Below are 26596 nucleotides of genomic sequence, written 5' to 3' on the forward strand. Positions count from 1 at the left end.
ACCCTTTCAAATGCTTATTGTGCATGAGCTTGTAGTGTTTTATCCGTTTTGCTGTGAAGCTATATGTTCCAGTGGAGGCTCTGTTCACTTAGTTTGTGCACAACATGGCCAGTGATGTTTGTTACACAATGCAATTTCCATCTTGTGGGATTTCTCCTCACCTCGTGAAGGTTCTATGTTTGTTCTTCGCCCGTTTTTTTTTGGGCAGTTTTTGGCAAAACATTTTTGCTGAAAAAATCGAATCCCCCTCCACTATTATTTATCCCTATACACCACCCCCACCATACCCCTTATATGCCATCCCTCCCAACCCCCATATTTTTGTTTTTTCCAGCAAAATGTTTTCGCCAAAAAGTGCAGCGAAAAAAAAACTGGGGGTGAATGAACGTCATACCCTGGTGAGTCCCCCAGCACTTTTTGCTGGACTATTGGGGTTTTTCAGACTTTCCAGAGTTAATGGGAACCTTTTTTCCCCACTCATTCATTCTTGTTTTGTATTGCTCCCCTTTTTGGGTTTCTTTTTATGAAGTCTTGCCTCCATCTTTTTTTATGACATCCTGTAATTTACTACTGCAGCACACAAAACCGTATGTGTAGTGCTGCTGGAAGCTCCTTGAGCTTCCCTCTTTGGCTTTAGTTTAATTCCCTTTGAGAACTGCTGTTCCCAAAGATAGGGTACTTTTTATCCTACCTAAACTTTTCTTGTGAGCTCAGCACACCCCACCTTATGTGGACTGCTGAGGAGACACTTTGTGTCCCTTTATCACTGCTCCTGTAACTTTAGGGTTACAGTAACAAATCCCTCTGAGTGGCTGGTGGCAGTGGATACTTGTTCTACCAGTTTTGTGAAAATGACTACGCAGGCTGCATTTGCAGCTGCAGTATGGGACGCATGGGACACCATTGATCCAAAATGGTTCCCATCTTTTTCTTTCGCCAACTCATGATGGTTTGTTCTTTCTTGGTCCTTCTACCATGCTGGCTGGGTGGGTGGGTGTTTGGGAGAATTCTCAGAAATGTGCTAATTCCCTTCTACCTGGGAGGCCCCCAGCTGTTTTTGCTGGACTTTAGGACTTTTAATTTCTAACCTGTAGAGAGTGAGACCTTATTTCCCACTCTCTCTATTTATTTTTTCTGTGTGTGATTTGGACTCTGTTTATTTTGACTTTGGAGCCCGACAAACTTCATAGGCATCATCTTTACATTGCAGTGGCACAGGGAAGTATTAGATTTCCAAAAGGTTTAAATACCTTATGTTAGGGAGAATTCTCAAATGTGCTAATTCCTTCTACCGTAGAGACCCCCAGCAACTTTGCTGGATTTTGAGGACTTGATTTTTTTTACCTGGAGAGAGAGAGTGAGACCCTTTTTCCCCAATCTCTCATGCATTTTAATGTGATTTTGTACACTGTTTCTTTGGTTTGTGGAGTCTGACAAACTCCATAGTCATCATCTTTTACATTGTGTCACACAGCACCTTCAGTGCAGTGACACAGGGAAGTCTTCCAGATTTCCCCAAGGTTTAAGTCCCTTCTCTGGGATAAACTATTGTTTCACAGAGCAGTGAAGTGAAATTGACTTTACTTACTTTTGTAACTTTCTAGACCCAGCACACACTATCTCACAGTAGGGTGCTGGAGGGGTTACTTAGTATCCCCTTTGTCTAGCTTATCATGTAACATTTTTATGTTACCCTTTCCACGATGAATGGCTGATGGCAGTGGTTTACTTTTTACTACCATTGTGTGTTTCTACCGGGGGCTGCGTTTGCAGCTACAGCAAAGCACCCATGGATGCCATTTTTGTCAAAATGGCCCGGTTGTCTTTTTTTACAATTTCTTTGTGGAAAGGTCCTTCTTGAGATTTACTCTGCATGCCAAACCAGGTTTGGTCCCTTTGTTCATTTTGCCTTTGGCGGGATTCACGAGTTAAGCCGCCTCTGGCTCCAGGGTGTCTGGCGAGGGCAGGAAGCAAGGGAGGTGCCCAAAACCCCCTGTGCTTAGTTTCCTAGGAGACAGGATTGCACTCTCAGGTGATTGGCTGGCTGACTGTCCGGCACGGACAGCCACCCTGCTGGGTGACTGACATCTAGGCTGGAATGAATAGGAGAAACCTGCATAAAAGGCAAGGCTTTTTGGCTAGGTAGGCAGAGTCGACCACTGGACGAAGGAATCCGAAGAAGAACTTGGAAGAGACGCCTGCTTCAACTCCTGCACCGTTGGTTTACCTGGTGAAGCCCTGCTGCTGTTCTGAAACTCCAAATTTGTATCGACAGAGAAGCCCCTGCAAGGACGACTTCTCCCCTTGGGTTGGTAGGACCAATCAGCCCCAAAGTGAACTTGTCTGGACATCCTTTTGGAGATGGCTGCACTTCCATTGCTGCTGCTGGAACCGAAGTTCCAGGGAGAGGAACACCAGATAGAGTGCATCCCTTTTAAGTTGAACCCGAGCTTCCGGAAGATCCTCTGGACTCCCAGGAAGCAGGACGGACCAAGCCTGAGCCACCTCAACAGAGTGCTGGACCCGAGATGCGAGGAAAGTCCAGAGTGGTATCCGAGAGACCGGAGTGGTGCTATTTCCGATAGATGCGAGGAGCTGAAACCGCAAAGTGCCGCTGATTTGAAGTTTGCCCATTGCTGCCACCGACCTTCCATTCATAGTGCAGGAGTACCCAGATGGGCCTCCCACTTGTCCCCACGACTGAGGCCCAGGAACACTGGATCTGCAGACCTACACAGGAACAGAAGCCAGCTGGAAGCACGTTTTCTTCTAAACCAAAGGTACTGTAAAACTAAGAGGACTTGCCTCTTGCTATAGGCTTGCTAGTTCTCAGTTGAGACTGGTCTTGGTTACTTTGCAGAGTTGCTTGCAGCTTTGTCTCTCACAAGCCTCCCAGCTTGTGGCCCATCAAGTGAAACTTATTCCTACAAACCTTTCTGCAAACTTTGTGCAAGACTTTTACTTACCTGCAAAGAAGATTTTCGGCTCCCCTAGACTTTGCTCAACTAACATTGGCTGTCCTGGCTCCCTGAGTTACTCTTCTTACCTCTGACCTTGTGCCTTTACCTTTCCTCCAGGAAAGGGTTAATTTGCTTTGCATTGGAGGGTTCACAAAGTACTTGCCAGTTTCTGAAAAATGTGTTAACCTTTGTTTTATTCCCATATCTAAACCTTTTGCACCAAACTCAGTATTGCTCTAATTGTACCAGTGATAAATCAATGTCCACAGTGTCCTAGCTATTTAAGTCACCGGAGGGTGTAGGAAATGGCTGTGTGCCATCCGCAATGGGTATCTTATTTAGAGAAAGTGTGTTTTGAAGTGTACTTTAACTGTTACATGTTTTTGCTCCCTTCTGAAGAAGGCTTATATTACTGACTGTTAAATTAATAATTGTTTAATCAAGAAACCTTGAGGGTAAGAGTTTATTTGAATACGGAAGAGCAGATTCCATTTAACAATTGGAATTCGCTCGGGTTGCACCATAACAGACCGAAGAGACGGACTGCAGACTTGCAGGTATGTCAGTCAAATGGCGGATGTCCTTACAGGAGTCTCTTTAAAATATGCGGAAGCAAGTGAATTTAGTTGTTAAATGCATAACCCAAATCTAGTCTGACTTAACAAACATTGTTGCTGGCCGAAGTCTGCACGCGGTCACGCGCAAGAATTTGCAATTATGTTTTCGAAAGATACAATGAGCAGTGTTACGTCCTGCGGGCAATTAATGTTAATAGATGTCCGATTATTGCATTAAAAAGTATTTGGCATTAAGTGTCCAAACGGCAGGAAAGTACATTTTCGTCTGCCCTGAAACACGGACAGTAATGCACCGCAGAGTTAGTGGTTACACACCTTTACTAACAATAGCTCATGTTTTCATCCAGGGGATTTAACCCAGTTATTACGCATACCAACAGACCTCAGAAACAAAGTGTGCATTTTCGGAACAGAGGTAAAGTGATTTATTTCAGCAGTATTGGTGTAATATTGACACGTTTAGGTGGGTGTTTACCCCAACACAAAATTTGCTAACCTTTTCAATCACCTAAAGTATAAGCCTGAAGATTAGTATTTTCAATTTTGTTTTTTTACTCCAACGGTGCGCATACCTGATGCAGCACTAAAACACATCTATAGGCAATGAATTACAGATGATATGCCACATGCTTGGCAATTTAATAATGTATGTTTCTATGTGTCTTCTCCTTTTTTCCATTTTTGTCTGATGTAAATTCCCTTAACATCCTTCCCCTTTCCCCATCCTTGTCTCTGTCTTTTATGTACTGATTACAATTCAATTTACAAATTACAAATTATATGTGTTGCATTGGGTTACTTATTTCCTTGTGGACTGTATATTTTTTAACTTTTTTTTTTGGATCTTGTTCTTCGAGCCCTGGTTTGATAAAGGCAATGCTATTTTGCCGAAACGCATGCCACGAGTTTAGGGCAATCAATGTGATGTTATTCTTGAACTGGGTGTGACAATAAACACTAGTTCAAGAATCATTTAATTATTTTGTGTGGCGCATTTATATACGGGAGGGTCTGTTTCTTCATGATGCTTTAAGTTTAGAGGTTGGGTCTGGACTTCTTTCTCTCCTTCGAGTGCGACATGTTCACCAGACGATTAAGGCATATGTTGGTCGCAGAGTACCTTTAAGTTGGTGTCAAACAACCCCAAATCTTCATTATATACTTTAACTGTTACATGTTTTTGCTCCCTTCTGAAGAAGGCTTATATAACTGACTGTTAAATTAATAATTGTTTAATCAAGAAACCTTGAGAGTAAGAGTTTATTTGAATACTTGTCGCTGTGAAGGTTGGTTTCCTATTGCCAGGAGGACTAGGTTTGTGCAGTCTCCCAAAGGGCACTGCCCACAATCTTGCCGAACAGTGGGCGAGGTCCTGGTTTGTTTTTTTTTTTCGCCTGTATCCCTTTGTGAAGCCTGCCCAAAGGCACCAGTGTGTATGGCAGGACAGGAAACTGGGAGGACTCCAAAACACCACAAGTCTTTGTCCTTCAGTGTGCCTACTTAGACCTAGTTCTAACTGGGAGGCTGGCTGTCCTAAAACGACAGCCCCCACCCCAGGTTTCAATGAAAGCATGCATGTTGAATGTCTGGATTCTTGCATGAAAGGTGAGGGTCTTGTTGCTGAAGCCAGAGTCGACCACTGGAGGATCCATTCCGAAGAGGAGGAGGAGGTCTGCAGCAACCTCCAGGGACCACCAGAGCTACCTCAGTCACGGCTGTTGCTTTCCAAGGGATAAGGAAGCTCCTATCTGGAAGACTTACTCCCTTAGACTAGTGGGACCAAACAGTCTGAAGACTACCTGCATTTGAAGCCATCCCACGACAAGCTGGGACTTGTGACCAGTGTGCAGTGCACTGCCTTCCGAAGATCCAATCCTCCCGAACCTTTGGTGGACTCCTTCCGGACCTCCAGAGGCAAGATTCCGCTCCTTGAAGTTCCCTCATCCAAACGATGGGCAGAGAAAGAAAGCTGAATCGACCGGGCAGTAACTGTTCTTCACTGGTGCTTTTAAAAAGGGATCCAAGACCACATAACCACGAAGAATCCTTTGCTGAGAGCCTTTCCACTGGACTGCTGGTGTGAGATCCATCCAGTGTCCCTGACTTCAGTCTGCCTGACCAAGACACCGGTGACCAGGTCTGCTGCATCATATTGTGCTGCATCCTCTTCTTCGCATATAAGGTACTGTGTACTCTTAGAACTTACCTAAAGATGTTTTGCTGCTCCTGTGTTGCTGGAGTGCTGATTTGTGTGTTTGGGCGTTTACGTTCGCCCAAGCCCAACGCCTGTGTGCCCACAGAGAGACTTCTCTGAAGCTCCTGAACCTCTTTCCCAACAAAGAAAGTGTACTTACTTGCTGCAAGGCTTCTTTTGGAACCCTTGACTCTACAGCCTAGTGCCTTACTACTTTTGCCTCCCAATCTGACAGACGCTCATACCTAGATAGGAATGGACTACTAAAGCCAAAGGCCTTTGTGAATTTAATGCAAGTCCTACCTGCTCTGTTTTGGTTTTGATTCATTCTTTCCTGATAACTGATTCCAAGAATTATTTACCTAGCTTGACTTTCTTCCAACGATTCTGCAAGTGTGTACAACGTAACTTCACTTACCAGTATTATAATTTTATGATTGTTGGTTGATGAATACTTTTGCTAACCTGTAGAAACGTTTCCCTTATCTGCATCCCAATTTAAGGTTTATCACTGAATTGAGTTACAACTGCCAAAGTCCTACTGTGTATATGTTTAAATGTTTCTCTTACTTGAACTGAAAAGTGCACTTAACATTCCCTAGTATGTGTAATAAATATTAGTATATATGTGTGTAAGATGCTTCTTGACTGTTTGTGTGCTCTACTACAGCCCTTCTCCCTCCTAGACTAAGCCTGGCTGGTCAGCCATAGCTACCAAATCTTTTGGGTAGGTCAGGCTTATACTAAGAATTCGAACCCTTTAGACTAAAAGTCTCTTCTAGTCCTACCCTACGTGGACTTTAGTAAAACTCCCTTACATCACTTTAACATCTGGGTTAGTGCTTCCTTTCAGTTCAATGGCTGTAAAAAGAAAGATATTCTACTAACACATCTGTAGGCTGTGTGCTTTTACATGTTTAAATTGGCATTCATTCAGGATCCTTTATCATTGCTTTTTTGGCCTTCGATACATGGTCAACTGTCAGCCCAAGTCAACATATGTTTTGCTTCTCCTGTGTTACAGAGGCGGTTCGTGCAGCCATTGAGCAGTTGAAGTTGTTGGGGGCAGTGGAACAGAAGGAAGATCAAATCCTTCTCACTTCATTGGGGAGGAAAATGGCAGCATTCCCCTTGGATCCCAGATTTTCAAAGGTAAAGGAATCTACATGTACACTTTTTTTTATTGAGCCATTCTAGAAAGTTCCCAAAATAGCATAACATTTCAAATGTTATGCTATTAGGCATAAGTCTTGTCACTCTTGACCATTTGTGAAGGAGGTCTTTCAGTACACTGATCACAGAATCAAGTGCAAACTTTTCATACTATTTGTGGTCCATCTATATCATCTTGTTGAGAATGCTAGGTCCTCTTTCCAGCCACTTGACATGGAGCATCGAGGGGCCAATTGCACCTGAATTGACTAAGTAGGGCGTACCACATATTCCCCTATCAGAGGCAGCTTGCCTAAGTAACTCACTTGGCAGGTTTCCCTCACGCTGATGCAGGCTGCATTCAGTAATCCTTTCTTTTTTTGATGACACCCGTTTATTGATTTTCTTATAACAAAACCACAGACTTAGTGAAGAGAAGGACACTGAATATGCCTTAAGTCTAACGTACATGAGTACATGTCCAAGTAACAGATGGCAAAAGATTATCACCACCATAACAATCAATGCCAACACCATTGGGGTTGATAATACTGACCCCTGTGACCATCGTAACAGTACACATGTTAAATTTCACATGGGGTCCCTCCTACAGAGACCGCTGTGCGATACTTCCCCAGTAATTGACTCCTCCTCCTGACACCCCCTGTTTGGGTAAACCCAATCCTAAGGACAGCCCCAGTTCACTGCCACAACCCCCACTCCCTGCCCAACCCAAAATATGTGCCTGCCATCTGCAAGGCGAATTCGAGTCTGAAAGCGCATTCAGCAAGTAATACGCTCCATGCCACACACTGTAATTATCTACCCCATCCTCCATTCACAGTACGGCTTCTCTAAGATCAATTTCTGCTCTCATCCATTTTTTTATGTCTGTCAACCACACCACACATTGCGGCCCACTGCTTGATTTCCATGCTATCGCGATGTGCCTTTTGGCTAATATCAATCTCAACGCCATCAATTGGCCCACCGCACCTTCCCTTCTTCTCGTGGTGGGAAACAGCCCCCATAAACTGTTTAACTGTCAGGAGTATGGTCTTTCTTGACAACTTGCTAAGCTTTTCCATCACCGCTTCCCAGAACGGAACCACTGTACGACACTCCCACTACAAATGCAGGTATGTACCTTCTTCAGTCCCACGTCTCCAACATTTGGGATTTCCATCCACCGATAACTTATAACTGGTGCGATATATGCCCTTATTATGCTTTTGTGTTGCACCCAATGGAATCTTACATTCCTGGAAACCACCTTGTTTTTCTTTAACGTCCTTTATCTATTCCTCATCAGTCAGTTGGTTGCCCAGATCTGCTTCCCTTGCTCCCCTGACCTTCTGCAATTTGATATATTTCATTTATATTGCGCTCATACACAGGTGTTTCAGAGCGCGACCAAGCAAAAGGAGGAGAACAGGGGAGAACAAAAACAAAGATCTTACTAGGCCCAGTGACATTAAGAATGTGCGGGGGAAAGTGCGTGGAAGGGAGGGGGGGATTGGAAAGTACGGAACAGGAGAGTACGGAAATAAATAAGTGCAATCAAAAATAAATAGACAGTGAAAAATGGTTGTGCAGCCCATAAGTGCATGATTAGTCAGATAGGGTATATCAGATAAGTGCAGAAGAAGAGTGGGGGACTGATTGGGTACAGATTCAGATCCCAGTGCGAGGGTGGCCCAGAGGCAGTGCAGGAGGGGAGGCAGGGTGAGCAGGTACCTGGCCCCGAAGGACAGCGGGTGGCCAGGTGCACGGTGCTGAGAGAGAAAACAGTAGGGGAGAAGAGGGGCAAAGGCAGAAGTGAAGAGGAAGGCCTTGAGGTGCCTCTGGAACTAGCGAAGGTTCTCCTCAAGTTTCAAGGTGGCCGGGAGACTGTTTCAAAGGGAGGCCCCACCAAAGACCGATATCTGCCCCCAGTTTGTTTCCTTGAAAAACGACTGACTCTGAGGGAGTTGGAGGCAGAGGAGTGAAGGGCTCGAGAGGGGAGGTATTTACGCAGGGATAGTTGAAGGTATTTTGCTTCCAGGCCCCAGAAAGCCTTATGGACAATACAGAGGGTTTTAAATTTAATCCTTGCATCCACTCGCAGCCAATGAAGGGATTTCAGAGCTGGAGAGATGGGATCAAGGACAAGTCTTGCAGTCCTGTTCTTGATTAGTTGTGGAGGCAGTAGATTTAGAAAGAGGCTGTTGCAGTAGTCCAGCCTAGTGCGAACCAGAGCTTGGGAGACGGTGAGTTTCTGAGGGAAGGAGAGGAAAGGCAGAGTACCTCTAAGGCGGTGCAGTCGAAGTTTGTCTTTTTAGATACGTCAGAGATGTGTGCGGAGAAGGAAAGTGTGGAGTCAAAGATGACCCCAAGATTCTTAGCCTCGCAGATAGGGGTAGGAAGAGGGTTAAGGGAGGCCAGCCACAGAGTGCAGGGAAAAGATGGTGAAGGTGTACCAATAGGAGGATCTCAGTCTTGTTGGCATTTAGACAAAGATCGTTGGCGGAACACCTCTTTTGAATGGCGATTAGGCAATCAGAGAGGAGGTGTCTGAGGGAAGCCCGAAAATGAGTTGGGTGTCATCAGCATAGCACTGGAGGTTTGGGTAGAAAATGGAGATGCAGTAGGCGAGAGTTGCCAGGTATTGGTTGAAAAGCAAGGGCGAGAGGTTAGACCCCTCGGGAACACCACAGTTAGAGAGGGAGATAGAGGATAGGAAGGGCCCATATTTTGCCTGGGAGGGTCGATCAGAAAGGAAAGGGGTCAGCCAGGCCAGAGCCTGATCGGTAATACCCAGGTTGTCACAGAGACAATTGAGCAGGATGGTATGGTTGACCTTGTCGAAAGCAGAGGAGAGATGAAGTAGGATGAGGACAGAGGGAATGCTAGAGTCAAGGTTGGAGAGCAGGTCTTTGCAGATTTGCAGGAGAGCAGGCCTTTGCAGATTTGCAGGAGAGCGGTTTCTGTGCTTCTGGCAGCTCTGAATCCACATTGGTGGTCATGGAGAGAGCCAACAGAGTCAGAATAAAGATTAAGGAGATGGGAGATGGCAGCTTTTCCAGGAGCTTACCCAAAATGGGAGTAATGGAAATTGGGCGATAGTGGTGATAGTTAGCCGGACAAGAGGCATCAGCTGTGGGTTTCTTGAGGACGGGATGCACAAGGGAGTGCTTCGGGGGGGGGGGGCGAGATCCAGAGGCAAAAGAATGGTTACAGAAATCAGCAAGTGCCAGAGCAAGGGTATCGATGTGGTCCTTAATTGTTTTAGAGGAACTGTGATGGACCTGTTTTGATGAGGCTTTCATAGGCCCCACTTGTCTAGCAACCTCATCCGGGGAGAAAAGAGGAAGGGAGGATAAAGTGGGACAGGGTGCGGTGAGGGTCAGCAATCGGGGACGCAGAGGAGAGGGTGGCCAAGATGTCCTGGATTTTGGAATTGAAGTGAGAGGCAAGGGCTTTGCAAAGAGCCTGGGAGGTGAGAGGAGGGGTAGAGACTGCAGCAGGGTGGGCCAGCTCCTTGCAGATTTGAAAGAGTTCGGCCGAGTTGTTAGATGCTGTAAAGACGCTGGCTTGAATGTGGCCTCTCTTCTTGGAGCGGGCAGCCAGGCGGTATTGCTTCCCTCCCCCCCTCAGTTTTACTTGGCATATTACTTGGCATCGTTTTATAGAGTTCTGACAAGCTCTTCCCACCGTCCGCTAAACATAGAAAGGCCTGATCTACCTGATGCACTTCCGGCTTTGATGGAAACCCCAGTCAGAGCCCTTTTCAGTGCTGCCATCAACCTAGCATAATCCAAAAAATGCAGGCGTGTCGATGAGAAAAATTGCTTAAACTCCTGTGTTAGCTGGACTTCAGAAAAACTGTCCTAAGGGCTTAGTAAAACATTAAACTGAGGCAGTACAAGACTCCACTCTTAGTATAAGGCTGTACCACCTGAGTACATGGTAGCACATACAGAGCAGCCAGGCTTATCTTAGGAGGGAGAGCAGGGTGTAGAATCAATAGAAATGAAATTGTAGTACAAATGGTCCAAAGAAACTCTTTGTATTGTAAAAATAAAGGTTTTATTTAAATACAAGTATGCCCAGATAAATCTAGGGGGTAAGTAAATACTGACACATTCTATGAAATCACAATATAAAAACACACTTTACTTGAAGGCACACAGACTCAAATTATCGACCTTATTTGAAATACCTAACAGTAGTTTTAGGAAAGTCAAAACCTTTTCATACACATTCAGTATAGGTCACACCTATTCTTGGGGAATAAAAACCAATGGGTACTTTTTCACAATTACATTCAGTAATGCTAGGGCAGTAGACCCTTGCAGTTGTACAGTGCCTCTCAGTTCAAACACATAATCGGTCAACTGGACAATATACTTTTGGTGAATAGTGAAACACTTGTTCTAGTCAAAACCTATAACTAATTTTGTGATACCCAACAGTTATACTAGGTGAGTAAAATCTAAGGATGTAATATTCAATTACAGGTGCTTTTGAGACCAGTGAGAAACAGATAGAGATATGCAGTAAATCTTGTAACTTATTTTTGGATGGCACACAGCTAACACAAGGTAAGTAAACCCCATATACTTTTTATATCTCACGGGCAGTCCAGGTTAGATTTTTCCCAGCTATAGGGATATCTGTAGTATGGCTTATCAGGGTTAGTTTAAACCACAGACTCTAGGTTAGATAGCACAGGGAAAGTAAAACCCATGTTACACTTTTTCTGAATGACTGAGATATTCTAGGTCGGCAACAACCTAATATAGACTTATTCTGGGCAGACTAGCAGCAAGTCTGGGGAAACGAGATCCAGTTGGGGGACACTCATACAATTATCCTCAAAGGACTAACCTGGTGATACCAACAGTTGGCGGACACTCCTACAATTACCCTGCAGGAACTTTACTTTTGGGAAGAGGCCCAACCTAATCACAGGAGAGTAATATACCTTCACATCTACTTTCTATTAAACTGGCAAAACAGTTTCTAAGGAAGAAAAGATGCTAACCTTTTAAGAATAGTGCATCACACATCCAAGGTAAGTAAGAACTTGTGTAACTGTTAACTCTTAGTTACAGTTACCAAACAACTCTTTACAAGTAAGTAACTTTTAAACACTTATTTTCTTTTCTAGGTAAAAGGCCCAATCCCTTAAGTCTTTCCCTTATTCTTGGAGCATGAGTGTTCAGTGGCAGAAGGGTGGTTGGGGGGGGTCACTAGGGCTAGTGACCAACAGGCAGTGTTAGGATAGGTTCTTTAGTAGCAAAAGTCAAGAGTTCTTTAGGAAAACTGGGCAAACAGGTAAGTACATTACTTTAGAGTTAGAAGAGGGTCCAGAGGCTTCGCAGAAGACACCCCAGTAGGATTCTAGGAGTGGCCCTGGGTGCACTGGACAAGAGGCCTCCCCATCACAGAAGACACCCCACAGCTACACAGAAATCCTAACAGACTTAAGGTAAGTACATACCCAAGCCAACACAGTACCTCTGAAAGGGGCCCCTAGGGGTCCCTCGCGTTATGGAAACCAGGCAAGTCACCACACATGATAGATACGCCAGACACAAGGTTGTATTCCCAAAGCTATGGTTTATTGCAAAGCAAATAGTCTCAGTTGGCTAACTCGGTCTCACGCCCCGCGACGTGTATCTCTAGAACTCGAGGGACGCAAGAGAGTGAATTACGTACATCAGTTACATATATACAAAATGCATATCATGCAATCAGCTGTGACATGTTTACCCCCCCCCCCCTTATTGGGTTTCTTTGAACTCGGTTTGATGGAACTTCCGACGAATATGACGCCTTCAAATATCTATTCTAGTACAATATGCAACCTTGCAAGTGCAGAGGCATCTTTTCTTTGTTGAACAGAACACAGTGCTTCTGTTCTTGTAAGCGAGCTACATACGGTGGAAGAGTCACATTCCAGACCTTGCTATCTACGAGGTGCTATTCGTGTCCTGGGAGCCGAGATGCTCTACAGGGCTCAGAAAAGGGGGGGGCATAAAAAGAGCATAATACAAGCCTTTAGCTGCTTTATTCTAACATATTCTACCATATAACGAGACTGGCTGGCAGCTGTGAAATGATTAAATGCCCTGCGGCTCTGCTTCAAGGCTACATTCGGGAGGGAGCCGGGCATTCCTCTCCGGAGCTGCCTACGTTGTGTTTCAACGAACTCTTATTAGCCTCGCGGCCTTGTCCTTTCACGTTCAGACAACAATGTTAACAGTCGAGCAGTGTAAGCAGAAATGTGCTGCGAAGCAATTTGAACATAAAGCAATGAGCAATCGTTAGAAAACAAAATGGCGATCCTTGTTACATCAAAATGGCCATTCATTGGTCAAACTCGGAAGCCTGTATTTCTATCGTTACGTACATGAGACAGTTGGCCTTCGGCCACCAAAATGCATTTGCCGTCCATTGTGAGAGGTGTCCATTTTTCCTAGACCGACACCTCAGCATTGAAGAATATTTTGCAGCAGGAGGACTTCAGGGTCTGCAGCCAAATGCCCGGTCAGTGGTTTCCTTGTCGTGGTGACTGAAAACAAGACCTCAGCAGGAACTTTGCAGCAGGGATCGATGAAGAAGGCTCTAGGCAAGGTTTCCCTCGTGGCTGAATGCTGTTCTGCGGATTTGGCACCTTTTCAAGGAGCACAGAAGACAGAAAATTGCTGTTGAATTCTTGTCGTTATAAAGGTCCAGCACTCTGCTGAGGGAACTTTTCGGACTCGATTTGTGTCCCTGGAGAGCCACCAAGATACCCACGAAGTTTCAGCGAGATTCGGAATTCGGACGACTGTGCACCAAACAATGGCTTGAGGTCCCAGTGTATTGGGGTATTGCAGCAACCCGTGGGATGGCTCAAAAAGCAGGTCTTCTTGAGTCTAGTGGGTCTCACCACGCTCTGGGTCGGGGTTGTTGTTTTCAGAGTCCCCAGGTTGATTGGAAGGAAGGGCTACAGCAGGCTCCGGTTACACAGCAGGCTGTCCGTTCACTGGAAATCATTTCAGCCGCTTTCCCTTAATCATACTCTTCGGTTTCGCCTCTAGTGGTCGACATTTCTTCAGCTTCCAGGTTCACAGTATTTATCAGGAACTACAGCACAACCTCTGCATTCTCTCCCCACATTTTACAAGAATGGGCGGTCTGGTTGTCCAATCAGGACAGCCAGCCCCCCACTGGGATTTGTCCCCATTTAGGACAAAGGGCTGGGGAGTTTCGGACTCCTCCCTCGCTTCCTGCCCTCACAGACAAACTGGAGCCTGGGCGGGGAGTCCAGGGGACTCCCCCCCAAAGATCAAAATCACACAAAGGAGTTTCCTGCCCTTGATGTCAGGGGAAGGAACAAGAAACGACAAATGCTAAACTGGCGAAAAAAGAAGACCGGGGGGGCCATTTTGGTAAAATAAGCACACTTAGGAGCCTGTACTGCAGCTGTGAACACAGCTTGCAGTAAAGGTGCACCAAATTAATACAAGGTATCACTGCCACCAGCCATTGAAGGTAAGCTTGTCCCGGTAACAGAATTGTTAGTTTTAGTGTGAAAGGGGATACATTGTATCTCCCCAGCACTCCACATAAGGTGGGGTGTGCTGGCTTCTCAGGATAAAATGTAAAAGGGATCCAAAGATCCTTTCTACCCTTGGGAACCGTAGTTCACTCAAGGTTAGGAAAAAGTTAAAAGGGCAGCCCATAGGGCAACCCAGCAAGAACAGGCACTTATTGCCAATAAGTTGTTAGAGGATAACCTTTTAAGACACTATGGAGAGTCAAAAGTATGACACCCATAAAAAGAATTAAAGATATGTGAGTGTGGTAAAAGGTTCCCACTCACTGAGATATTAAGGAAAAAGATCCCACTAGCAAAGCAAAATGTTCTGGGGTTGACCCAGGTCAAGAAGATTTACCAGTTCTGTGAAAATCTTACCGAACATCCTGAAATCCCAGATGTGCAAGCCCTCAACCTTACCCTGGCACATTACCACCTCCTTGCTCACCCAGGCATTCCCAGTTGTGTAATGTCACACGCAGCCGCTATCAAGCGACATTTTCGGTAAATGCATAACCTTACAGCCTTACAGTAACTACGGGCACCGGTAAGCCCTTTAAAGCCCTCCCGGTAGTTGCTACCAGATCAAACCACCACGTGGGGCACCCCCACCCCTCTTTCATTCTTGTGAGCACCTCTACCTGAGGAGTTCGGAACCAGTTCCCTAAGTGTTGTAGAATCGCCACCCAATAAAAAGCCCTAAAGCAGGGGACACCCAGACCTCCCTGCCTGGTAGGTAACTACAATAATAAGGCAATTCTCAGGCTACTCGCCTTTCATATGAATGTTACCATCACCATATTAAGCTTTTGGAAGTATTCAGCTGGTATGACCACTGGCATAGATTAGAACACATACAACAGTCTCAGAATGACTATCATCTTTGCCAGTCCTACTCGACCCATTATGGACAGTGGAAATTCTGCCCAAACATATACTTCCTTATCAGACTTTATCAACTCGTCCTCAACATTCTGCAGATGCACTCGTTGTTGGTCTTGGCTTACCTTTTTAAACTCAGATATGTAAACCCTGTTGTAGTGATATTCATGTTGAGGCCACTGAAATCAGCCACATCTGCAACTGGCATTACTTGGTCCCGTGTATCACTAGTCCTGACAACTACCTGAACTCTTCCACTGTTTCCAGCATTAGTCACACATTCTGTGCAGGGTTAACAGTATATAATAGCATGTTATCTGCATACAGTGTGTTAGGCAAGTTTTTAAGTAGTAACCCTGTGGGAGACACCAGCTTTGTCCTCTTGGCAATAGGTAACCCAACCTTATAGGCCTGTACTGCACAAGTTGGTAGAGTGACTGAGCAGCCAGGCTCATCTCAAGAGGGGACAATGTGAGCTGTAGAGATGTAACATAGAGATTCAGTGTGTCCAAGTGTTCAAATAACACTTATACTCAAGGTTTCTTGATTAAATTATTATTTATTAATTTAACAGTCAGTTTTAAAATAAATGTTAGGGAGAATTCTCCGAAATGTGCTAATTCCCTTTTACCTTAGAGACCGCCAGCTCTTTTTGCTGGACTCTTGGACTTTACATTTTTATCCTGGAGAGAGTAAGACCTTTTCTCACTCATGTATTTTTCTGTGATCTGGACTCTGTGTTTCTTTTGGTTATAGATTCTGACAAACTGCATAGGCATCATCTTTTTACATTGTGACACACTGCACCTTCAGTGCAGTGGCACAGGGAAGTCTTTCAGATTTCCCCAAAGGTTTAAATACCTTCTCTTGGCTAAACTACTGTTTCCAAGAGCAGTGAAGTGAGCAGGGGTTGTGGGGGAAACCCCTGCAGCTTCCGGAAGAGAGAGAGAAAAAAAACCTCCAGCGCCGGTTCCCGATCACGGAAGTCAAAGGGAACTGGCACCGCAGGGACACAGCGTGAAGAAAAGGTAAGTAGGGTTTGGTTATGTTGGGGGTGTGGGTGGAGGTGAGTCGTGGGTGTGTTGTGTGTGGGTTTGTGGGGCGTTTTAAATGCGCATTCTCATGGGAAATGTGCAAACCTTTTGTGGTTCGCACATTTCTCGTGCAAACTTTTCCGTCGCCGACTTTTCCACGATGGAAAAATCACACAGATCCTAACCATGCTAGCTCTCAGTTGAGACTTGTCTTGGTTGCTTTTGCAGAGTTGCTTGCAGCTTTGCCCCTGTTAGGGAGAATTCTCAGAAATGTGCTATTTCCTCTCTACCTAAGAGACCCCCAGCTCTTTTGCTGGACTTTAGGACATTACATTTATATCCTGGAGTGAGCAAGACCTTTTTATCACTCATCTATTTTTCTTTAATTTGAACCCTGTGTTTCTTTTAGTTTGAGTATGACGCACTCCATAGGCATCATCTTTTTATACTGTGACGCACAGCACCCTCAGAGCAGTGTCACAGAGAAGTCCTTTAGATGTCTCTTAAGGTTTAAATTACTTCTCTTGGATAAACTACTGTTTCCAAGACTAGTAAAGTGAAATTGACTTTACTTTTCCCTTTATAGACCCAGCACACACTATCTTAGAGTGCTGGAGGGATGGAAGTGTCATGACCCTTGCCCCTGGCCCTCACTGGCAAGTCAGCCTTCCAGTTAGGGCCAGGTCAAAGGCCTTAAAACCTCATCCAAGACTCTCTTGGAGTCAGTCCTGGCGCCTTTGGCGCCAGGCTCATAATCATCATGAAGACTAACATTAGAATGGGACTATTTACTTGGGACTTTTTAACTTGGGGGAGGGGGTGGTTCAGCCAACATGGAGGCACACACATAGCTCAGTTGCAAGGAACTGATCTATGCGGTCTAGTCTTTTGGGTGTGGCAGGCCTGGGACTACTTTACCTGGACTACTTTGGGTGTGGCAGGCCTAGGACTATTTTACCTGGACTACTTTACCTGAGACTATTTAAACCACACCCAAACAGCAGAACATGCTTTGCGTAATTCTGCTGTGGGCAGCGTAACGCTCAGCGTCCAGTTCTTTGATGCCAGTTTACCTGAAACCAATGACCTGCAGAGAGAGAAAGAACACTACGAAACTTACCTGGAACAGTATCCTGTCTTCAATCCATCGCTGACTTCGGTTCCACTCACCTGAAGGTACGAACTCCATCATCCGGCACTGCATGCATCCTGGAATACCGTAACCTGGAAAGAGGAAAAAGAAATACAGCATTAGTAAGCATTTACTCACGTTTCCTCCCGAATGAAGAAAGTCACACAATTCTTACCTGGGTCGTCTTCTCCTGGTCAGTATCATTGCTGGAACATTACGGCGCTCGGCGAGGTACATCGCAACCTGCAACGAGAGAAAAGACACATTTTAGTAATATAAAAGGCGAAACAGCTCCGCGCATTTCTCACCGGACAGCATTGCACACACCATTACCTTTCGCCTACCGGCCCATGCTCATATTCAAGCTGCATGACAACACCAAAATACATTTCCATGCCTAAAAGGAAAGAAGCAAGACATTATTATTCGAACTAAGGGGAACATAAGAACTGCATATAAAGACTGTAAAGCAGCAAACCTACGGAGTCGCAGCAGGCCTGGATTCCCACAGGGGGGCTTGCACCAGTGAAGTAACTTGGTCGCTGCTCGCCCCCCACATCTATGTGCCCCTGCCACGAGGAGCAGGACGGAGATTCCACCTTTTACAATATTAAGGTGAGGAGAAGGCCCAAGGGGGGAGGAAAGAGTTGAGGCCAAGGGTGGTGGGAAAACAAAGACAATCTGGTATTGAATCCAGCTCTCCTATATTGCAGACCCATCTTTAACCAGAGGCCTTACCAAGGGACCGGGAGAGGGTTCGAGAGTGCAAATTATCCAACCAGGGCTGGGTGGCGTCCCCGTGGATACCAGGTGAGCGTAACAGGAAGAGAAAAAAAGAGTGGAAAGGGAGGCAGGGGAGCAAGGAGGAAAGAGAGGCTTGGGATGAAACTCACTGAATTATAAGAAAACCAGTTGGCTTGGGATGGGCAGAGGATGCGGGAGGGTAGGGGCAATGGCTTGCCTGGGAGGCTGGGGTTGTGATTACCACTCCCCCGTCCCCCCACCATTCCCCCAGCAATGTCCTATTTTGGCTTTTTGAGGGCTGCACAAACTCGACCAAAATAAATCTTTTTTATTTGCATCTCTAAAAAGCAGAAAAATCATATAGAACCCCTTCCCCCTATTTTTTCCAGCTTCGCCAACATCCTCTGTACTAGAAGTTTGCACGTTTCCAGCACACTCGCTCCACATCAGACAGCCCACAAAGGCTAGCATACAAATGAGACTTCTACCCTCCACTGCTGCTATCGTCACCCATACACCTTCCACCACAACTCTTCCTCACCCTGAGTCCTCCCTTATGGATATCATGGCCATCGTCTTTTCTCCCCCTGAACAAAGAGAAGCCTTACCGCCACACAGTTAACTGCTGCTTCTGACTTGCACTTCTCGGAACAACTGTTTTCTGTATTTGCCTATCCCTTTATCCCACCAGCACCTCTTTTTACAGAGCTACAAGCAGCAAGGCTAGCATTTTTGTCAGACGGGTGCTTTGCAATACCACTTTACCTTAACTTAATTCTGGGCAGTGGGACACACCTACAAGGCATTTAAAGCAAAGTATGTTATAGAGGAGGAAGTTTGCATTTCTCATGGAAGTTGAATGGATTTTGAAGGGAGGGGGGTGCGCTGCGCCCTTTAGCTCCTCATTCCCAAGTGGTCAAATATGCTTACCAAGCAATATGAGCTGCTTTCATCAAATCTATGTTTCAAGATATGCAGATTTAATTATAAATACAAAGTGATCTGTTTAAAACTGGAAAAAATGGTTCTGTGATTGTTGATTTTGCTGAAGTTTGAAAACAAAGGACAGGTATTCCTCCGAACCATTTCACAACCACTCATACTGTTTTGTTTGCTGTTTACATGGTGGATGGGAACTCTTCAGCAGATGTGAAATGTTATGGGCAAATAATTTGTTTCTACCCTGAAATTTTGAGCTGTTCAGATATTGGTAATCTAGCCTACCATCAGAAAGGAGTCCATACTCTGTATTTGATCAAGTAAGGAACATTGAACATAGTTACTTTTCTAAACAGGATTGATTACAGTCAGAATAGTAATATAAAAAACAGCTGTACTTGAAAGTGCACTTTTAAAAGAAGCCTGTTGCGTATTTTTTGTTCTTCAGACTATCCTACTTTCGCCAAAGTTCCACTGTGCAGAAGAGATCTTGACGATTGTCTCCCTGCTGTCTGTGGATAACGTTCTCCACAATCCACCTTCACGACGTGATGATGTGCAAGCCGTCAGGAAGAAGTTTATATCCAGCGAGGGTGATCACATCACTCTGCTTAATATATACAGAGCTTTCAAAAATCTTGGGAAGAATAAGGTACCCTGAGCAAACTCTTCTATAAAACCTCAAGTCATTGGTCCTTAAATGTAGTGATTCAATTTTTGTCTAAATTTTTTGTTTTTACATGTTCTTAATGTAGCCAATTTATATACCTATTTCAGCCTGTACCAGTCACTCAATCTCTTTAATTTAGAATGTTAATATGGAAAAGTCTGTTTAATAAGGTGAATAGGCTACACTGCTTTTTAAATACAAAAATAAATACATTGAGCGAAAGGTGACTTAAGGAATGTATGACGTTGGGCCTCATCACGAGTTGGGCGGTATTCCGACTGGGATGCTGCCCAACTGTATTTGCGTTACCACCTAACCCTCCGGCGGTATTACCGCCGGATCACGGGTTGGGCGGTAACTCATTCCCCTTTCCCCACTGGGTCCTTTGTATCCAATGGGGAATTTCCGGCGCAAATAGTGCCTGAAAATTGCCATTTCTGCAGCACATTTACCCACAGCTTAGAGCTGGAGGTAAATGCTGCCACCCCGAGATTGGACGGACCCTTAAATGTGGCGGTAATAGCGTTGCAGCCGCATTTAAGGGCTACCGCCCAACTCGTGATGAGACCCATTGTTATTCAAATGTAAACTATTGGTAATTTGTGAATTTCCTACTCTTGAGTTAAATAATGGCCTCTGTGAACTTTTCTCAAATGCAAACAATCGTGCTTGTGTTTTTGCCACTAATGACCAAAAGCCTTTTCCTCAAAAAAGTGCATATGATGCCCGACTGTTCATTCTCATCCCTAGGGCCCAAAATGTATTGCCCGTTATTTGTGGATGCATATAAAAAGCATGTGCCTCCAGTTGATATTCTCAGTACTGCGGTTATTCCTGTGGGCTTGTATGCAATTTTTACTTGACTTTGTGAGAATGACATTCTGAATTTAGCATGAAGGGAAGCGGCAAGGAAAATGTATATTTAAAGGTATGGCTAGAGACTGTCCCTGTGTGTTCCGAGTGTTAGGTAGATTTTAATTTTTATGTGAAATCCCCTTCACATGTGAACCCGCCAGCATTTTTCCTGTACTGCTGGATTTCTGTCTGTTCTCCTGAGTGGGAACCTTCTTCCACATTTTCATATTCTTTTACCCTATTTTTGGGATCCTTTTGTATTTCTTTTCATACCCTTTTCTTCAAGTAATGCTTTCCTCCAAGTTTTGCGGCATCTGTCTTTGACTTTTCCAGCACTCTGTGCAGTGTTGCTGGGAGTCCATTGAGCTTCCCCTTTTATTTTCTGTTATTTTCCTTGTGGGAACACATGTTCCCAAGGGAAGGGGGGATATTTGGCATCCTTCATATCGTTTTCTAATGTGAAAACAGCACACCCCACCTTATGTGGAGTGCTGAGGGGCTACGCTATATCCCCTTTTGAATGGACTGCCCTCCCACATATTCCTCATATAATAAATCTTCCAGCTTCAGCTGCATTTAATTTTATTTTTCAGCAGAGGGTGCTGTGCTTCAATGCAGTCGACTTAATGTCCCTCAAGGGCTTCCATCTCAGAGTCAATGTCATCGTCTGTATATATAGCGCATGCATCGCCCGTTGGCTTCAGTTCTCTTTTTCTGTGAAAGCATTCGCTTCGAGAATTACAGCACGCTCCAGTTTTTGTGAGAACTTTGTTCGAGCAATGGCCTCGTCTTCAGCTCCTTTAAAGACCGGGTTCAAGAAGTGCTGCAACTGTGGCACCAAGATGTCCCTTACAGACCCCCATTGGGTGCGTCTGTGGTGCCTTGGCGTCGAACATGAAACGGCAGACTGTCGGTCCTGTCCGTCGATGACCGGTAAGGCTCTGAAAGAGCGTAAAGGGAAACTAGCGGTGGGTAAGACCCCTACTAAATCCCCTTATATGAATCAATCGAAAAAGGAATGGATAAAAGAAACAATCACACTCCAGGAACGATTCACACCATTCCTCGTCATCTTCGAGGAAGTCAAAGAAAAGGCATTGTAGGTCACCCTCTTTAAGTCCGTTGTCTTCCTCTCTGGAGAGAAGTATAACCTGTCCAACTAAATCCTCTGCTCCGGCTGAGTGTGTTGGAGAGATAGAGGCCACAAACTCCTTGAAGGAAAAGGTAAAATTCCATGCTCCTGTCTAGGCTCCTCAACATGCCCTTTGACGGCACCCAGCTGTTTGGCAGCAAGGCTGATGAAAGCCTGCAAAAGCTGCAGACCTCAAAGGCGGCAGCCAAATCCTTTGGAGCCGCCATCACACAGCCACAACCCTCACTCCAGTGGATCATCTTGGAGGGGCAAGTCCTTTTGATTCTACTCCTTTGTTGGACGGGTGAGAGGATTGGCTAGTGAAAGAGGTCGGAGCAGATTCCCTCGTGGTTGACGAAGGAGAGGTGCAAAGTCTGCCCAAGCAACGACTACTTTACCATCAGCCACTGCTTAAAAGCTCTGAGGCCTTGACCCAAAAGATCCCAGTGCGAGGCAGACTTGCTGCATCTGAAAGAATGCTGTGGAATTACTTCAGCTCTGTGGGCATTGGAAACAGTAGCCCAGGGTTACTGCCTCCTCTTTCTAAAAAGGCATCCAGACCATCCACTGGGGAGCCGCTCATTCAAGGTTACAGATCTGTTCCTTGTGCAGGACATTTTTAGCCTGCTAGATAAATGTGCTATAGAACCCAGTACCTGTAATGGAGAGGAACCAAGGATGGTACTCTCCCTACTTTCTAATCCCCAAGGACAGCAGAGGATTGAGACCCATCTTGGACTTGATTGAACAAGTTCCTCTGGAAGGACAAGTTAAAGATTGTCACTCTTTCTCAGATCCTTCAGGCCCTTCAGAGCCAGGATTGGCTGGTTATTGCACCTTCAGGATGCTTACTTTCATGTGCCAATCCATCACAAGCACAGAGTACCTGAGGTTTGCCGTTGGCGGTTCTCATTATCGGCTTAGAGTTCTGCCATTCGGGCTGACCTCCGCCCCAAGGGTTTTCACTAAGCCGATGGCAGTGGTGGCAGCAAGTCTCAGGAGAGGGGGAATTCACATCTGCCCCTACCTGGGCGATTGGTTGATCAGAGCTCGTTCTTCTGAACAGACCCTGGAACACCTCAGCATAACTTGCCACTCTCTCCACAGACTGGGCTTCTCAGTTTTTTACAAGAAGTCCCACATGATACCATCTCAAAGACTCCAGTTTATTGGAATAATACTGGATGCATCCTTGGGAAAAGCCTTGCCACCCGAGGTGAGGGCTCAACTCATTCTGCAGATGGTCACCAAATTCCAGAGTGACCAGTATCTTTCGGCCTTTGACTTTTTGAGGTTGCTCGGACTCATGGCATCCAGCATTCTCCTGGTGCCAGAGGCTAACCTGAGAATGAGATCCTACCAGTGGTCTCTCAGGACCCATTGGTCCCAATTCTTGGGCAAGATGTCAGACCTACTTCAGGTTCCAAGCAGAATCGCACAGGACCTTCTGTGGTGGGCGTGCAAAGGCAACATTCTGAAGGGAGAACCCATGTGGCAACCATGGCCGGAGATAACAGTAGTGACAAATGCCTCACTCACTGTGTGGGGGGCCCATGCCAACAATCTGACATTCAGCGGTCGTTGGTCTCCATCAGAGTCCAAACTTCACATCAATCTTTTGGAGCTGAGGGCTATCGGACTAGCGCTGAAAGCCTTTCTGCGCTCTGTACGGGGAAAGAATGTCCTGATAATGACGGACAACACAGTGGCCACGTACTACCTCAACAAAAGAAGAGGTGTAGTTTCACTGCCACTCTGCAGAGAGGTGATGCAGCTCTGGTTCTGGGCAATTCAAGAAGGAATCTCCCTATCAGCAGTTCACCTAGCCGGAGAGAAGAACACGGCGGCAGACGCTATGAGCCAGGCACAGCATGTTGGGTACGAATTGGTGTAGTAACACTGTGTGAGACTACACAACACGTATCTTCTTGGTATTAGGTAACCGACCTTTTGGTATAGGGCTGTACTGCACAAGTTGGTAGTGTGACTGGGCAGCCAGGCCTATCTCAAGAGGGGTAAATGTGAGCTGTAGCAATTAAGTTTGTAAATACAAGTACCCAAGTAACACACTCAAGGGTTCAGTTATAAATACTTATTTATTGAACATCAGTTTTGAAATAAGCATTCTTTAAAAACAGAATTATTGTAACAATGTAAATACACTTTAAAATCACTTTTCAGAATCAGTCTGTTAGTGGGTATTCTTTGGGTATGCTTCTTACACAATTCCTACACCCTGAAGTGACTTCATTAACAAGGACATTAATGGCATTTATATATCACACTAGTTATACTTTTCAGATTCTGAGTTTGCAGAAAGGAAAGGTTTAAGGAAGGAAACGGTTAAATAGGTTCTCAGTATATGTGAAGACAACTAAATCTTCCAATGAAATCTAGACAAGCCTTTTCCAGCAGTACCAGTTCAAAACACGCTACCACCTATGAGCGACAAACAATATCAAAGTCAATAGACTAAGAGTCTTCAGGGAGCCAGGACAGCCAAAGTCAATTGGAACATAGTCTATGTAACTAAGGCACTTCTTAGATAAAAAGTATTGCACAAAGTTGGAGAGTCTGTAGAAAAATCACTTGTTTGGTCACAAGATGTGTTAAGCCTGTGAAAAGCAGAGTTGGAATCAACTCTAAAGGTAAGCCATTGCAAGTCTCAACTGAGAAAAGCACAGCTCAAAGACACTGAGGTAAGTACCCCAAGTCTAAACAGTACCTCTGGTTTGAAGAAGCTGTAGTCCATCTGGATTCTGTCCTGTTGCAGCGATGCAAGCCCTGGGTTCCTGAACATCAGTCATGTGGTAAAAAGGGAGGACGTCGAGGGCTCCTGCGGCAGCAATTTGGAGGTCGTCGGCAGCTCTGTCCTTTTCGGTTCAGCAGCACTTCGTGGTTTCGACACTCGGTAAACAACACTTTTGCGGATCTCGGATACCGTTTGGGCTTCCTTCACACATTGGGTCTTTCACTCTGGTGCGGGGACTCTAGCTCTGGTTGTCCTGCTTCTGGAGGGTCCTTAGGAGGCTCCTGGAGCTTCTGGCCGGATTTCAGATGTTGCACTCGACTACGGATTTCTCGACCCCTGGCACTCGGCTCCTGCAGCAGCGGAAGTACAGCCAGTCAGGGAAGAGGGTGCAGTGGAGTTCGTCTCAGGGTTAGTTGGGCCCACTAACCCAAGGGAAGAAGTTGTCCGTTCCGAAGCTTCTCTGTCGAATTGAAAAAGGGAGTTTCAGCACAGCAGCAGGGCTTCACCGGGCAATTCAAAAGGTCCAGGAGGATGCAGCAAGCTTCGTTCACGGTTTCTTCGTCGGGTGTTTCTCCGAGTGGTCGACTCTGCCTCTAGTCCCAAAACCCTCTTTTAAGCAGGTTTCTCCCATTCATGCACAGTCTAGGCTGTCAAATCACACAGAAGGGTGGCTGTCCTGAAAGAGCAGCCAGCCAGCCAGCCAATCAGGACTGGTTGCATTCAGGCATTTCTAGAGACAAAGAGCAGGGTAGTTTCGGGAACCTCCCTCCATCCTGCCTTTCTAGACACTGGAGCCAGAGGCGGGCTTCAGGGCTGAAGCCCGCCAAAGGCAGAACTAACAAGGGGCTCAAACCTGGCTCAATGCAGACTAAACCCCAAGAAAGACCTTACAAACAGGAAATGGTGAAAAAAGACGACCAGTGCCATTTTGACAAAATGGGCAACCATAGGTGCTATACTGCAGCTGAGGGTTTAGCCTGTGGTAGAAAAGCACAATGGTAAGAAATATTAAACCACTGTCACCAGCCACTTAAAGTAGTGAGAGTAACATAAAAATGTCACATGAGCATGTAGGATAAGGGGGCTACTAGGTAACCCCCCAACACTCCACATAAAATGGGTTGTGCTGGACCTACAAAGAGAAAAGGTAAGTAAAGTCAATTTCACTTTAATATTCTTGGGAACGGTAGTTCACACAAGAAAAGGTATTTAAACCTTGTTAACGTTCAAGGATATTTGTACCGTGCACTATCACCACCGCAGTCTTCCCCTGGCGGCTCTGAAAAGGGCGGGGTGAGTTAGTGGGAATGAGAAATCTAACAGTATTTCTCTGTGACACTGCACTGAAGGTGCTGTCACCATACAAAAAGATGCCTATGGAGTTTGTCAGACTCAGCAAACAAAAGGTTAATACACAAGAGAGGGTGAGATAAAGGTCTTGCACACTCCAGGGTTAAAATTCCCGATGAAGCTCAACGCAGTGCGAGGTTATCTCCACAGATTTCCAAACAAGAGCCTCAGCCGGATGTTTCTGAGATTCAAAATAAACCAAATAAAAACCAATGAGATCTTACTAATTCGCAACCAAGTGCGATCGAACATCTGTCGGTTTTGCAACATAGAGGAAAACATAGAAACTACAAAGCACTTGATAATGGACTGCCCAAGCCTGGCAACGGAAAGATCTCGATTCGATTGCTGAAGCACTACTCAACTTTAGATGCGGAAAACCTGTGGGCATTACTGACTAATGGAAACAACAAGCGATGCGTCTTAGGAGTTACCCTGTTCCTCAAATCTTTGAATCTATAGTAGAAGAAACTCATTCCTTGACAACGACCTGGAAACTAATAACTATCTAACTACCGGAAGGCTCCTCCCGTGACACAAGCTGAACTGGAGGATCAATACGCTATAAACAAAAGTCCGAAATAAACTAAATCAAAGTAAATCAAGGACGTTTTAAGGAAGTTTGTAGACGGGAGTCTACAAACGTACTGTA

At 45.3% G+C, this 26596-nt stretch overlaps 1 protein-coding gene across 1 annotated transcript in view; it reads left to right on the forward strand.

Moving 5' to 3' along the window:
- The window catches only part of DHX33 (DEAH-box helicase 33), a 474726-nt gene that overhangs the window by 335038 nt on the left and 113092 nt on the right, over positions 1 to 26596 (forward strand). Inside the window, exons 9-10 of the mRNA XM_069614599.1 lie at positions 6757 to 6884; positions 19634 to 19837. Of these exons, the coding sequence (XP_069470700.1) occupies positions 6757 to 6884; positions 19634 to 19837 (332 nt within the window). The remainder of the gene's footprint in view (positions 1 to 6756; positions 6885 to 19633; positions 19838 to 26596) is intronic.

This window comes from Ambystoma mexicanum, chromosome 9 (genome assembly GCF_040938575.1).
Source record: "Ambystoma mexicanum isolate Mex_15411 chromosome 9, UKY_AmexF1_1, whole genome shotgun sequence".
Classification (NCBI taxonomy): Eukaryota; Metazoa; Chordata; class Amphibia; order Caudata; family Ambystomatidae; genus Ambystoma; species Ambystoma mexicanum.